The sequence below is a fragment of the Oryx dammah genome, unplaced genomic scaffold, assembly GCF_014754425.2.
Source record: "Oryx dammah isolate SB20612 unplaced genomic scaffold, SCBI_Odam_1.1 HiC_scaffold_18, whole genome shotgun sequence".
Classification (NCBI taxonomy): Eukaryota; Metazoa; Chordata; class Mammalia; order Artiodactyla; family Bovidae; genus Oryx; species Oryx dammah.
The window spans coordinates 32,556,437-32,572,994 of NW_024070202.1; the positions used below are offsets into that span (position 1 = coordinate 32,556,437).

General features: G+C 40.7%; 1 protein-coding gene across 1 annotated transcript in view; it reads right to left on the reverse strand.

The window, feature by feature from the left end:
* Positions 1-16,558, reverse strand: part of IGF2BP3 (insulin like growth factor 2 mRNA binding protein 3) — a 147,681-nt gene that overhangs the window by 92,113 nt on the left and 39,010 nt on the right. Inside the window, exon 3 of the mRNA XM_040260664.1 lies at positions 14,468-14,516. Coding sequence (XP_040116598.1) covers positions 14,468-14,516 — 49 coding nt within the window. The remainder of the gene's footprint in view (positions 1-14,467; positions 14,517-16,558) is intronic.

A 16,558-nucleotide genomic window follows, 5' to 3' on the forward strand; every position in this document is an offset into this window, starting at 1 on the left:
TGGCATCTGAAACGAGGGTGGTCCTGTGGAGTCCGATGCTAACCTGAGTAACATCAGAACTGAACTGAATTGTTAAGACACTTAAGTTGGTGTTGGAGGATCAGAGAAGTGGCACTGGAAAGATGCCGTGTATCTGATATCAGAAATGTCTATAAAATGACCCAGGTCCTCTGTCTTTACAGTCTCAACCAAGCGGACAAATCTCTTACTTCACTCAGGGCACCATTTTGCATCAAGAACAGCAAGGGTTAGGTCAGTGCTTTTAGGGCTCTTGGCACATTAAAACAAAGATCTATTGGATCCTGTGCAAATTAAAGATTACAAAGTTTTAACATCTTTAAAGCTTTTTAAAAGTCACTTTTAATACTGTATTGGAGGGTGGGATGATTTGGGAGAATGGCATTGAGACATGTATAATATCATTTAAGAAACGAATCGCCAGTCTAGGTTCGATGCAGGATACGGGATGCTTGGGGCTGGTGCACTGGGATGACCCAGAGAGCTGGTAATGGGGAGGGAGGGGGGAGGTTCAGGATTGGGAACACGTGTACACCCATGGCGGATTCATGTTGATGTATGGAAAAACCAATACAGTATTGTAAAGTAAAATAAAGTAAAAAACTTTAAATAAATAAATAAATAAAAATAAAAGTCACTTTTTTTGGCTATGGAACATTAAAGTTTGGATAGCTATTACACTGTTTCCCACCCACAAGTAGTTAACTTCTTTTCCTCTCAGTGGTTTTTCATGGGATCGCATTTATTCCTAATCACCAATCTAAACTTGAAGCAGTGTAGCAATCATGTAAATCAGAAACAGAGACTTACCAATTATTTTTTCTTTAATCTCCATGACTTGAAGTGAATACTACTGAAACGGAAAACTTCTTTTTTATGACCTTTCCTGTTTACAACCATAAGCAATCTGTCTGTGGTTGTGAGTAGTTTAATGTAATTCAGACAGAAAAGGGCCAACTGTTTTCACTGGAAGTATTATAGGACTCATCTGCAGGTTGTGAAACTGAAAGAGCTTTGCACTTGGCAACCTGGCCAACTGACACAACTTGGCACGAACACAGCATCTTAAAATTAGTGCTCAGGCACCTCTAAAAATTATCTTACAGCTTGAGAACACATGAACAGCAGCCCTCCATGGACACTCCTCCATAGGATGGTTGTGCCTACAGGCTGTTTTCCCTATTTACACATGGTGAGATGCTTTCAATGGCTGACTTATAGGTGAATCCTCCACAGGGTAGTAGTCAGGAAAGAAAACCAAACCAAAGGAAGCATGGGGTTGGGAGTGGAGGAGGGGTGCTTAACAACAACTGGTGCCCTGTGGTCAGAGAGCAACAGGGAGAAAGAGAATCAAGAATAATGTCAAGGCCAAGCCCAAACGACCTGAGTAATATTACATTTCACAGAGAAAGCAAAGCAATGATTCAAGAGAGAAGATTCGATTTTAGACACCTTAGTTGAATGGATATTTAAGTAAATGTTTGCTTCCAAATAGAAAGCAAAAACAAAGACAGTAGAAACAAGTGGAATTTCTCAGAGAGAAAAACAAAGAGTGCATAGAACTGTTCACATTTAAGATGGAGAAGCATGGGACTTCCTTGATGGTCCAGTGGTTAAGACTCCGAGCTTCCAATGCAAGGAGTGCAGGTTCGATCCCTGGTGGGGGAACTAAGATCCTGCATGCAGCTCAGCGTGGCCAGAAGAAAAAAAAGAAACAGAATGAAGAAGCACATATTGGGGAATAATACACAAGAGTAACCATGACTAAAGCCTGCAGGGAGAGGAACTGAGCACAAATGCTGTAAAAAAATGAATGACCGAGGAAATGCCAATGGATGTGGTCCCAAGAGGGGTGTGATCGCACTATGATGTCTAAATACCATTGCCCAAGAGAGCAGGCTTTTTGGAGAAAGGGCCTATTCCAGTCCTTGCAACAGGAAATGTACAAGACAAACTTGGAATTTCTTAAACCAACAATCGAGGAAGCTATCAACTACTAAGGAGGCATCAGGAAGACAGGCCTCTCAGGACTGGATAATCTGATCATCAGTAAGAACGACTCTAGTAATTTTGAAAGCCACGTATGTTTCAACTCATGAGCTCACAACTACACACAAAACCTCATTGGTTCAAAAACAAAAACAACTCACTGGTTATCCCTGTAGGATGCCAAGGCACCCAATGTTTTAAGGTAGTAAATGAGTGGAAGGAATCAACCATTTTTACTCTCTCCTACACAGACTATTGCTGTTGTTCAGTTGCTCACTCGTGTCTGACTCTTTGCAACCCTGTGGACTGCAGCTCACCAGGCTTCCCTGTCCTTCACCATCTCCTGGAGCTTGCTCAAACTCATGTCCATTGAGTCAGTGATGCCATCCAACCATCTTCTCCTCTGTCATCTCCTTTTCGTCCTGCCTTCAATCTTTCCTTTAATAATTCAATAGCTAATAAGGACAAGTTCCTCTATACAAATGCATTCTAACTAATATACGAAGAAACTGTAGAATTAGAGTATTACCATCCTACAGCCACACAGTATTGAATCTAAGCAATGATCAATGGCATTTCACAACCCCAAAATGCAAATTATGTTAAAGCAAGCCAAAAGATAACTTGATTCTAATCCAAGTCCAACAAGGGTCAGAGGAATGTGTAAAGTGACCACACACGGATACAGTTCAGCAAAGAATGCAAAACACTCTAAAGAATAAAACCAACTTCAACAAATATACTACACCGTCCCCCAAAAAGATGAACCTATTAACTGTCTTAAAAAAAGATCCTATTTGGATCCTGACTCAAAAAATTTTTATAAAAGATAATCAAGGAAATATGATTAAATTTGATATGTAAGAGTTACTATTCATTTAACACATGAATTTTTTAAAAAGACTGTTAAGGACTGAATTATAGCCATCCTCCCCAAAATCCATAGGGTGAAGTGTTGATTCCTAGGCTGTATTCCAAATACAATTCAACTGTATTTGAAAATAGGATATTTACAGAGGTAGTCGAGGTCATTAGGATGGTCCCTAATCCAATATAGCTGGTATCCTTATAGAAAGGAGACATCTAGGGACTTCTCTAGTGGCTCAGTGGTTAAGACTTTGCCTTCCAACACAGAGGGTACACGTTCAATCCCTGGTCAGGATGCTGAGATCCCACATGCTTTGCTGGCAAAAAAAAAAAAATAAGGCAGAAGCAGTATTGTAACAAATTCAATAAAGATAATGGTTCAAATCAAAAAATCTTAAAAAAAAAAAATCTGGATGGACACCCATACAGCAAAACCATGTGAAGGCTAGATTTACAGCGTCACAAGTCAAGGAACTAGCCGATCAGAAAGGCCTTGAACAAATCCTTCTCTCGCGGCCCTCATGCATGCGTGCTAAGTATACTTCAGTCCTGTCTGACTCTTTGTGACCCCATGGACTGTACAGGCTCCTCTGTCCACGGGGATTCTCCAGGTAAGAATACCAGAGTAGATTGCCATGCCCTCCTCCAGGGTATCTTCCACAGGGACTGAACCTGTTTCTTAGGCATCTTCTGCATCGGCAGGCAGGTTCTTTATCACTAGTGCCATCTGATATCAGACTTCCAGCTTCCAGAACTGTGAGACTGAAAAATTGTTGTTTAAGCCACCCAGCGTGTGGTTTTTGCAGCAGCCCTAGCAAACTAATACAGAGACATTAACTTTTAGAGATGAAGTCAGTGTTTACTGAATTAAGTGATGGGATGTCCAGGATGTACTTCAATAATCTGGGAAAAGATGAAGAAGCTAAAGTTATTTAAAAAATGAGAGAGACTGGGACTCCCCAGGTGGTCGAGTGGTTGGGCATCCACCTTGTAATGCAGGGGAGCACAGGTTCGATCCCTGGTCAGGGAACTGAAATCCCACATATCTCAGGGCAACTAAGCCCTGCCGCTGTTAACTACTGAGCTGGAGCCACAACTAGAGAGTCAATATAGGGCAACAAAAGATAACTTTGTAGCACAACTGGGACCCACCTGACGCAGCCAAATGAATGATAAGTACTTTAAAAAGAGAGACTGACTGTACATTGATAATGGTTGCAAAGTATCACTGATTTAGCCTTTTTGTTTGATATTTTTCATAATAAAAAGTTTAGATAAAGGACGTGGAGACCTTTGAGATGACCATCTCAGGAGAACTATGAAGCACAGGACACAAGTCCAAGCATCACATGCAAGGGGACAGTAAACACAGAGAGGGAGCTGGTGAGGACCAGAACACATGCCTCGTACACCGCTCATCTAGGGCTCACAGGCACACACTGTATTCCCCAAACAACTTGCACCAGCTCATTTCAAACAAGGCAAAGTCTGGGCCCTCCCAGAGCAATGATGCATGAAGAACTCTATTGTCCACAGTTGGCTAAACAGAACAGTTGACCAATAACTTCCCCAAATAATCTGAGCCCATTCATTGCACATAACCATATATTTCCTCCAGACCCAGGGAAGATCCAGTTTCTATTGGGTTTACCGTCAAACTTTCAGGGCCATGTTGAAAGTAAATAAATGATGATCATTTCAAGAAATAGAAACTTACCTTTCAGGGGAAGTGTTCTGTTTGAGTAACCTGATTAAGAGCAGAAACTCTACCACTTTCCAGCTGCGTGACCCTGGGCAAATTACTTCACCTCTCTGACCTCAGCTGTCTCATCTGTAAAGTAAGATCATGGGACTGTGGTGAAGATTAAAACAAGTCAATTCAGCAGATTAGGACCAGAAATACTGGCACGTTAGTGCTCAGTAAGTGTCAGCAGTTTATTGGCCGGTCCTCAGAGTCAAGCCATGGGGAAGAAAGACCACCTAGCAGTGTCAGTGGTCTCAGAGTTGCCTATTACATCCCTTCAAAATTATTTGATAGACATCAACTACTTCTAACAACTCTTCGTACTCAAATTCACTGAAGCCATGATGATTCTTCAAACAGTCCAACAAAACCTCCTCTTTCAGGACTTCCCTGGTGGTCCAGTGGCTAAAGTCTCCGTGTTCCCAATGTAAGGAGCCCAGTGCAATCCCTGGTCAGGGAACTAGATCCCACAGGCCGTAGCTAAGAACTAGTGCAGCCAAATACATAAATAAAATACTTTTTTAGAATACACCTCCTCTTTTGGGTTGCTAGGTCCAATTCCAATGTGGAGGGGGTGTTCCCATACCACCAATAACTAATTCTCGGACATGAGATGCGTGTCCAGTTGTTTAGCTTAATTCTGACACTTTCTACCTGTAGATAGAACCTGACTCCACAGGTTAAGGGTTCAGTCCCACAAGACTGCCCTCCACCCTTCAGAGGCCAATTGCCCTGGTTGTCATTTATGCTTCAGACCAAACAGCTACAGATATTTATATTTCACATTAATGCCTAGGACTTCTTGCTCAGTTCATGCTTAAATGTAAACTCCAAATTTCTATAGGTATTTTTTTGCTGTTTGAGTTAAAGGACCTCACCTTGTTACATTGTTGATTATATTTAAGATGCTTTGGTCTCATCTGATTTTTGTACGGCATTCATTCGGCATACCCATCACGGACCACGCAGCACCAAACCACACTGACCAGGGCACCAAACAGGACTCAGCATTATGAGAGATGAATATGAATGACAAATCCTGTGCTTTTAAGGACATCAGCCTTCACTGGGGACTTCACCTCACAGACTCCAAGGCCCCTGCTTAAGTTTCTTCATCTGGAAGTGACCCTACCTGAACCTAGTCTCTCAGGCAGTCTGGTTCTCAGCACAGTCATCCAAGGCTTCCCATGAAGGAACGCTATGAGTTATTTCTATGCCATGCTTCTAACTATGTTATTATTTATTTTCCCCCAGACTAGTTGACAAGGCATCACTACTTTCTTGCTTCCTTCCTTGTTTCTAAATAAAGACCCCTTTGTTTTCCCTTCTTCTGCCAGCAGCGAGTTCTATATCCCAGTAGTGAATTCAGGGAGGTCTCCTATTATCAGTCTTTCTTACTATATTCAGAGTCCACACAGAGAGAAAATAAAGCTGGTAACATCTCAGTGAAGACTCTTTAAGAAACTGTTATTAATCATAGAAGACATCTACAACTCACCCTCAGTAAGCATTTCTCCATTAGAGGTACTTGCCTCATCTTACAAGAAGATGTCTGATCAGAGTGTATTTTTCAGTACAGTCTGAAATGCAGGCATCTCTCTGAAGTTCGAGCCCTTCTACCACAGTGGCCAGGACTCACTTCAGTGTAACTTACAGGAAAGTTTCGCCTCTTCATACTACATCTTAAACTAATGCCACACTCCCCACCCCCAAACTTCAGAGGAAAAAAACGTCTTTTAATCACTGAAGGAAGCAAAGGCTTTCTAACATTCCCTATGCCCTAGAAGTCAAGTTTCTCCAAACTAGGAGGTACATTCAAACTAACAAGCCTAAGTGTTTCAATAAAGAAAGTGTTGTTAGTACAATCCTAGGTACCTATAGAAAAAGCCTTTCAAGATTTCTGACAAGATCCACTTACTGCCAAAAACTGCTCTAAGCTTACACAGAACTGAAGAGACCTTTGAAAGAGAAATTAAGATGACTCTGCTGAGAAAAAAAAGCAAAGAATGTTTCATATTACAATGTTCAACTTAAAACTTTGGCTTTTATTTTCAGGGTACTGGCTACTTGCTTTCCATGTCAAGAACCAGAGGCTAACCCATTGCTATGTCAGAAGCCTGGATGCAAGCTGAGGATGCTTTAGCTATGAAGGGCCTCCCCATTTACTTCCCTAGGTTTAGACCAGGAGACAGCTACTTCCTTTATTCCATCACACCAGACAATGAACGTGGCAGAAAAATGAACTGTATACTGTGGAAACCTCTTCAGAGTTTCTTCCTGAGATATTCATCTTCTCACCTCAATGTAGTCCAGGAAGTATCTGATATCTGGGCCTTGAGATAAAGGCAACTTATATTCTTCATTTTCCAGCAAATTGTAATTTTCTTTTTTAAAATTTTTTTTAATTAATTTACTTTAATTGGAGAATAATTACTTAACAATACTGTGGTGGTTTTTGCCATGCACTGACATGAATCAGCCATGGATGAACATATATCCCCCCATTCTGAAACCCCCTCTCACTTCCCTCCCCACCCCATCCCTCTGGGTTGTCCCAGAGCACCGGCTTTGAGTGCCCTGCTTCATACATCGAACTTGCACTGGTCATCTATACATTCCCCATCAGTATTTGCCAGATCACATATTCAAAATTCTGCCTCCGAAAATACGGTCGCTCCAGCAAGAGCAGACCATTAACCCAATAGCTCAGTGTATTTTCCCAGACAATAACCTCTGTGAAAAAACATTATTCTACTTTCAATACGTGACCCCGAAATGAGAACCTAACTTGCCCTTTACTATAGACACTTCATTTAGGTAATTAATGGGTCTTACGGAGAAGGCAATGGCACCCCACTCCAGTACTCTTGCCTGGAAAATCCCATGGACGGAGGAGCCTGGTGGGCTGCAGTCCATGGGGTCGCTGAGAGTCGGACACGACTGAGCGACTTCACTTTCACTTTTCACTTTCCTGCATTGGAGAAGGAAATGGCAACCCACTCCAGTGTTCTTGCCTGGAGAATCCCAGGGACGGGGGAGCCTGGTGGGCTGCCGTCTATGGGGTCGCACAGAGTCGGACACGACTGAAGCGACTTAGCAGCAGCAGCAGCAGCACACTTCCCTTCAGGGGAGGTCTCCCCTTTTAACATGTTATAAGTGCTAGTAACCTTGATTGGAGAGTAGTACTAAGATAGTAAGATGAGGAATAACTCTAAGAAGCCCTTTCCTGAGGCCTTGGCAACTTACTTTTTAAATGAAGAAAGACACTCCTTAAACTCAGAAAATGGGACCAATTTAAGACACTGAGTTAGGCAAAAGAAAAAGGATTGTCAGTCAAGGTGTTTGTTTAAAGTCAAGCACTCTTGGGGCTCTATCCCCTCCTCACCTCCTTGGTGTTTGCCCAAGAACCCTTAAATCCTTGTCCCATAAATCATGTCTATATCTCTCGAGGCATCTGAGGATCCAGATCTGTCCACCATCAAGACCATCTATCTTTAGAGGAGCCCTTCCAGTTCTGGTCACATCACAAATCTACTCTTCAAGTACTTTAGCCAAGAGGGTGGCTTAAATATCACATAATTTTGAATATGTGATCTGAAAAATACTTAAGAGAAATGCACACTTTAAAATTACAACTTGCTGGAAAATGCAGAATGTATGTTGCCTTTGCCTCAAGGCCCAGATGGTTCACTGAAAGATGAGTAGATCGAGAGGATGTGATACATGTACGTAACGGGATATTACTCGGCCATAAAAAGGAAGGAAACTGGGTCATTCGAGGAGACATGATGGAACTAGAGTCTGTCATGCAGAGTGAAGTCAGGGGTGGGGGGTGGGGAGGCAAACATATATTAGCCTATAGATGCGGAATCTAGAAAAATGGTACAGATGATCTTATTTGCAGGGCAGAAACAGAGACACAGATGTACAGAACAGGCGTATAGATACCAAGGGGTGGGGGTGGATAAATTAGGAGATTGGGGTTGGCACATATATATAGTTGATACTATGTATAAAATAGATAACTAGTGAGAACCTACTGTATAGCACAGGGACTCTACTGAATGCTTGTGGTGACCTAAATGGGAAGGAAATTCAAGAGAGAGGGGATATATGTGTACGTAGAGCTGATGCACTTTGCTGTACAGCAGGAACTAACGCAACATTGTAAAGCAACTATGTTCCCCAAAAAATTAATTTTAAAAAGTCAATTGATTTAAATAAAAAAGGCCACAGGGTGGGAGGTGCAGAGGAAACAGCTTCTCCTAGTTCCCTTCTACATTCCCCATATTTGGGGGAAAAAACAAACCTACCTCTCTGGCAGCAGGTACTTCCAAAAGTTAGTTTCCCATATTTTACCTACTAAAACACATCAGTGAAACATTTAGCCACTCCAGAGTCCTTGGGTGCACTTTACCATCATCCAAAACAAAATGGCTAGAAATCATTTAGCCCCGCACGACACACAAAGCATGCAGGAGGAGGCATCCCAAGAACCTGGTCCCCTTGTCATTCGGTAGACACAGTGGTGTAAAGGTGTCAGTAAGAAACAGAAAGTAAGCTATCACAGTGGCGTAAGGATCATTAACAGTCCAGCTACAGACTTTACAAAATGCCTCAGCGCATCGTGGCCCCAGAGCCTGTCACTTCTGTGAGGACCTCACAGAAAATGGCCTGGAAGAGCACCAGCAGCACGGGGGGGGAGGGGCTTTTGCTTCTGAGATGGAGCTCTGACTGGATATTAAGCTCTCGGTTCCAAATTCACCTTTCAACTCTGCGATGTTGGGGGCTGGGACTTCGCACCCTGTCGTACCTTTGTCAGCAGTTTCCTATTGGTTTCTACTGATAGAAGGCACTAGAAGGGGGACATCCCTGGTGGTCTAGTGGCTAGGACTCCATGCTCCCAATGCAGAGGGCATGGGTTTGATCCCTGGTTGAGGAACTAGATCCCACATGTTGCAACTAAAAATCTGGCATAGCCAAATACATACATACATACACAAAAATTTACAATATTCAAAAAAGAAAGCACTAGAGGGAAAATTGGAGAAGGCAATGGCACCCCACTCCAGTACTCTCACCTGGAAAATCCCATGGACGGAGGAGCCTGGTGGGCTGCAGTCCATGGGGTCGCTAAGAGTTGGACACAACTGAGCAACTTCACTTTCACTTTTCACTTTCATGATTAGAGAAGGAAATGGCAACCCACTCCAATGTTCTTGCCTGGAGAATCCCGGGGATAGATGAGCCTGTTGGGCTGCCGTCTATGGGGTCGCACAGAGTTGGACACGACTGACGCAGCCTAGCAGCAGCAGTAGCAGCAGCAGCGGGAAAATGGAAGGCAGAAGAAGATATGGCACATGTTCTTCCCCATTAATCAGCTGTTCCTCTCAGCATCGTGCTAACAGCAATGGGTTTCAAACTCCAGCTGCTCTGGGCATTGCCAGAACCAGCTTCATCACCTCCCTTCTTCCCCATCCCAAGCACCAGGCACAGCTAGGGAGCATCCCTTTGCTCATTCTCAGTTACTTGAGCCCTTTGTTCCAGCTTCTGGTATCTGATAACCTCAACCTCTTCCCTTGACCTCTCTCTTCCCCCACTCAGCCTCAGGGTGTAACTGCTCTCTACAGCCAGTACCTGTGGATTCCATCTTTGTTCGTTCAGCCCTCCAGCACTTGTGTAACTCTGCACATTAAATTCCTCTTGGTGTGATACCTAGTGGTTTTGTGTATTGTGCTGTAGGCTGGATCTGAGTTAAGCACAAGAACTTAAAGCTGGGAGGAAATGAATTCATTGTTTGTATCATAGCAAAAATGCAGCATGCACTTATATGTACTAAGCATTTTTTAAGGGCTCTAGCATATATAATCCTTCTAATGCCCACAGCAATTCAATGAAGTGGCTATTATCCCCACATTAGAAAGGAAGAAAATGAGACTACAAGAATTTTTTAAAAATCACTTCAGACATCCCCTAACTAGTAAGTAGTGGAGCTGGGATATAAGTCTAAGTCTGACTCCAAAAGCCTTCTGCAAAAAACTGAGGCTTTTCAAGATACTTCATGCTGCTCCTTCAAGACTGTTTACAAAGTTCACAAATAACTTTGTGCAGGTGTATGATTGCTTTTTTGTTATCCTCATAAGTCTCATTCCTTGGCAGTCCCCTTCACTTTTAATATGCCATCGCTCGATGAGTAAATAATGTCATCCGTCTTGTGCAATGTCCCATATACTGGAGTTGGCTATTACGTTTCTTCATGGCATCATTTCACCTGTGCCTCTCCCTTCCATACTTTTTATAAACTCAAAGTCAGACTGAAATTGAATCCCACTTAAACCTTTATTTTTTTAACAAGAGTATTTCATCTGTGTTGCTATATATTTCCTATTGCATCAAATCGGATTCAATATAGTGATTCTAAGATTAATTAGTGGAGTCAAAGTCTAACTTCTCCATTGTAGAGCGAGTCCAAACGCATAAGTGCAAAAACGATCACCTTCTATAAGGCTTTGGCATGAGACAACCGCCATAGTCAGGGTGTACAAATCAAATGTTACACAAGGTGATTCCTCAGAATAATGGAAATAAAAATGAAAATAAACAAATGGGACCTACTTAGACTCAAGAACTTTGCACAACAAAGGAAACAACAAACAAAACGAAAAGACACCGCACAGATTGGGAGATAACATTTGCAAATGATGTGAGCAACAAGGGATCAGTCTCCAAAACTTATGAACAGTTCATGATGCTTCACATTGTCAAAAAACCCAATAAACAAATGGGCAGAAGACCTAAATAGACTTTTCTCCAGAGAAGATACAGCGATGACCAAAAGGCACATGAAAAGATGTCCAACATCACTAATTATTGGAGAAATGTACATCAAAACTGCAATGAGATACCACCTCAAACCAGTCAGAATGGCCATCATCAAGAAACCCACCAACAATGCTGGAGAGGGTGTGGAGAGAAGGGAACCCTCCTACCCTGCCGGTGGGAATGTAAATAGATACAGCCACTATGAAGAACAGTACCGAGGTCCCTTAAAGAACGAAAACAGAGCTGCCACATGACCCTGCAATCTCACTCCTGCATATATAGCCAGAGAAACACATGATCCAAAACAATCTATGCACCCCAGTGTTCACTGCAGCACTGTTTACAACAGCCCAGACATGGAAGCAACCTAGAGGTCCATCAACAGAGGAATGGACAAAGATACCGTACGTATACATATGAAATATTACTCAGCCATTAAAAAGAATGAAAAATGCCATTTACAGCAACGCAGATGGACCTAGAGATTGTCACACTGAGTGAAGCCAGAGAAGGAGAACTATCGTATGACATCCCTTATACGTGGAATCTAAAAAGAAATGATACAAATAAAAGAGACTCACAGACTTAGAGAACAAACAGAGAGGCTGGGGTTGGGGAGGGGGGATAGTTATGGAGTTTGGGGTGGGCATGTACACGCTGCTGTATTTAAAATGAGTAACCAGCAAGGACCTATAGTACAGCACAAGGACCTCTGCTCAACGTTATGTGGCAGCCTGGACGGGAGGTGAGTTTTGGGGAGAATGGATGTGTATATGTATCGCTGAGTCCCTTTGCTGTTCACCTGAAACTATCACAACATTGTTAATCGGCTATACCCCAATATAAAATAAAAAATTTTAAAAACAAAGCCCCCCAAAAAACTGACTCCTCAGAAAGGAAATAACAGATGGTGTTCATTCAAGTCTTCAAGGAAAGCAAAAATCCCAACAGTTCATCCTACTCCTGACAAACCCTCAATAAATTTTGTTAATCAGTATTTCAAACCACTCTTTAAATTTCAAAGGGATCAAAGGTCAAGAGTTTCAAAGTCTAGTTCCATGCTTCTTTAAATTCTGTATCTGTTCTTAGTTCTTTGAACCCTATGGGCCCATATTTGCCTAACTGAAAATGGAGATAATGTCTCCAACTTTACTTCACCTCAAAGGACTAAGGGGAGGGTAAAATGAGATATAAAAGAAAAAGTTAGATATGACAAATAAAGATTAAATTTTACCCAGAATAAGGAAGAATGAAATGAACTGAAAGCTTGAGAAGCCACCAAAAGTACAATCAACAATGCTTGAGAATCCACTGCAATCCAAATTTGAAGCAACAGGATGGCAACAACCACTGCCTACATGATATGCTAGTACACTAGTAACTCACTTAAAAGCGGCTGCTACCACTTGACTCTTTCATCGAAAGCTATGTTACACCAGATACAATTCCCAGATAGAAAATCACATTTAACGCTGCCCATGTTAAAATGAAGAGATTAATGAATACAGACACCGCTACTATAAATAAACTAACAAGAGATAGTGCATAGCACAGAGAATTATATTCAGTATCTCATAATAACCTATAGGGCTTCCCTGGTGGCTCAGTGGTAAAAAAAATCCACTTGTCAATGAAGAAGTCACGGGTTTGATCCCTGGTGGGGGAAGATACCCTGAAGGAAATGGTAATCCACTGCAGTATTCTTGTCTAGAAAATCCAATGGACAGAGGAGCCTGGCAGGCTACAGTCCATAGGGTCGCAAAGAGTAGAACACAACTCAGTGACTAAACAATAACAAAATAACCTATAACAGAAACTAACCTGAAAAAGAATATATATGTATATATGTGTGTGTGTGTGTAATATTGAATCACTTAGTTGTATACCAGAAACGAATGCAACATTGTAAATCAACAATACTTCACTTTAAAATAAATTAATAAAAATTGGGATTAAACCAGTAATCTTGATACCCTAACACTCGATTCAGGGACCCACCCTTCAAGATACTGAATTTCCTAAACAAATGTTAAACTAAAATAAGAAAATGCATTGAGTTTAACCTAAGAAGTCACTGATTCTGTCTACAAAATATACCTTTTATACATTATGTAACTTGAAAAATGTTCAGGACAGACCAAAGAATCAAGTCCTCCTGCAAAGATTAAATTCAGTAATACTGTTCTGAAAATACATGTGCTGCAAAATACTGTGAGCATAAGCGATCTGTTACCAACTGGGACTTTGAGAATGAGACCTCAGTCCAGCTATCCCCAACTCAAAGAAATCTTTTAACCATTCTTTGCATTTTGATGATGGTTATAGTTCAGAGACTCCATTGTCATTTTAGAAAACTAATGTTAAACACACAAGCCTAGTTACTCCTGATTTTTATATTAAAAATACATAAAAGCTGAGCAGTTTTCCCTCCACTACCACCTCCAAAGCAGGTTTTAAGGATGTTCACATTCCATTATCTGAAAGAGTCAACAGACATTTTCTTTTATCTTTTCAGCTACTGGGTTCTCAAATTCTCACCTTGACATCATCAACATAGTTTGGAAATTGCTGACACAGGCTATTCAACTGTGCTAAAAGATTTGGGTTTATATACAGTTACCACAGTGCCACCATCTGAGCAAAAGAAAGCACAGTAACATTTTAAAATGCATAAATAGCAGTATTTATCTTTTAAAAAAAAGATTGCCAGAGAACTTCATATTTAAATACAATTAGCAAAACTCATAGAAAGATCTCAAACAAGATTCTGTGGGATGTGACTGAATGACGAAGTTTGCCCAGTTACACCAGAACCTATTTCAATTTCTTAAAGTATCTCAAAGAGCAGATTGTTTTCAAAGAAGTAATATACTCTTACAAAGAAAAGCCCAATGCAAGACAAAGACCACAATAGAGAAGGATTGTGTTCAAGCACATCCAAGAGGTGAAAAGAGGAGGAAAATCTTCGGAAAAACTATCAACAGGCTTAGATACTAAAATCTTAGTTTTAAACATAGAAGTTCTTACCTCCCACTGTAAATGAGGCGGGATATTTCGTATCTGAAGTTTCCGAATCCTGCAGAAGAATTAAAATGTTTTTTAAAAGAAAACAAAAAAAAAAACATAAAAGCAAAAGATATTTATAGCCAACATGGATGTTTTGAAACTACCTAAGATATATTTATTAACTACACACCAATATATACTAGGAAAACACAGTCCGGGAAAGAGAACGGAGACCAAGTTAATCACAAGATGAACACTGAGACCACTGGAAACCTAGCATCATTGGATTGTCGTGGCTTACTCTAAAAGCCACTGAAACTGGCAGCTACAATGTTTGAACACATTTCATCTAACGACTATATGCTAAGTTCAAACCCTTTAGCCTCAAAGTAAGCATCCCAGAACACAAACAAAGCCTTAGTCCAGATGTTCTTAATCTGAGATCACAGCCAAAGGATTCATGGACAGAATTCAACGAAGGTGGTCAGGAACAGTGGGGTGCAGAGGGGTCGGGGTCACATTTATTTTCACTATCCCCTAAGTGAAATTTAGCCACCTTCAATAGTGAATGTTGGCATTAAACCACAGCAGAATTACATGGTTTGTACTCTTGACATTAAAATAAGTCAGGCATTTTCATTTTACATTAAGGTGTTGCAGATCTTGTATATTCACTACTGTGATAGTTAGCTGTGTTGCTAGAACTTGTTACTTATGTATATTAAGAAACACATGTTATTATTAGCTTTAACATTTTCTAACTGTATTTCAAAATAATTTCCTTTATAATCCTATGTGCTTTATTTTATGCATTTAAAAATATTCCAAGAGGTCCACACATTTCAGGGTGCCAAAGGAATCCAGGGTACAAAAAAATCATTAAAAATCCCCCACCTGAGTTTCAATGCCTACACATATTCCTATATATATATATATACACACACACTATATATATAAAACACAATATATACTTTGTAAAATAATAAAAACTATCATATATCTCCTCCTCTTCTACCCCCTCCTCAAAACTATCCAAGTAAGAGAGGAAGGATAGAAAGAAGGAAGCAACAGGAATTATGTGAGACTGTACTCTGGACACCACACACCAATCACCCTCTTACAAGGGAAAGGCATTTAAAGTCACCCAGCTATTTTTTAAAAAGAGACTAGCAACTGGGCATGACCTCTCAGGTGAAATAATTAGGCTCTAGCTCTACAGCTAATTCCCCTTTCCAGGTCCAATGATCCACTTCTAGGTACCTCAGTGCAGGCTGCAGTGATAGTCTAGTTATTTTCCACTCACCACAAAACTTAAATAAACGCCACAGACTGCCTGTCCCTTCGCTGTTGCCATTCAGTGGCCAAGTTGAGTCCTAGCGACCCCATGGACTGCGGCCCGCCTTTAGGGAACTCTAAATTAGCATGTAAATTAGCCAAACTCAGGTATGTCCTGTTTGTAATCATGAAATAGAGGATGAAGGAAAAATAATTTTTACATTATTTTTATTAGACAGTAAAACAAAGCATAATCACCAAGGGCAAAGTATCAGAGATAGTGAGAGAATGTGAATTTAAGAAAACATTTTCAAACACCGTGTAGTCTTAGATTTTACACATCCTATCCTGGAATTTGTTTAAAAGATAAATCATGTGCTAATAACTGTTAAAGCTGCTAGAAGCATACTGTATGTCTGCCTCTGTATAAGTTTTATATTCTTCTATAAAAACCTTAAAAAAATACACCCTAATAAAAGTATTCCTAAAACAAAGAGTTCAATCTTCCATGTACTGCTTTAGCAAGCAGAAAAGTTGCTCACATTGTGTAAATATTTACCCTGGGTGACTAAGAAGTAAGAATTATTTACTACACATTTGCAAGTACTAATCTGTCTTAAGCAACTGACACATTAAGAAATACGAGCACAATGTTAAGAAACCCAGTATCCAACTCTATTGGACTCTGTTTCTGGGTGTATATATAAGGGTATATATATATTACTAAAGAAATTTCCCCAATGCACACACAAAAGTGTACACAGAGAGTTAAGGTCACCAAGCAGGTTATTCTTCTTTATTACAAGAACAAATACCTACTTCACAGGGCTCCCAAGA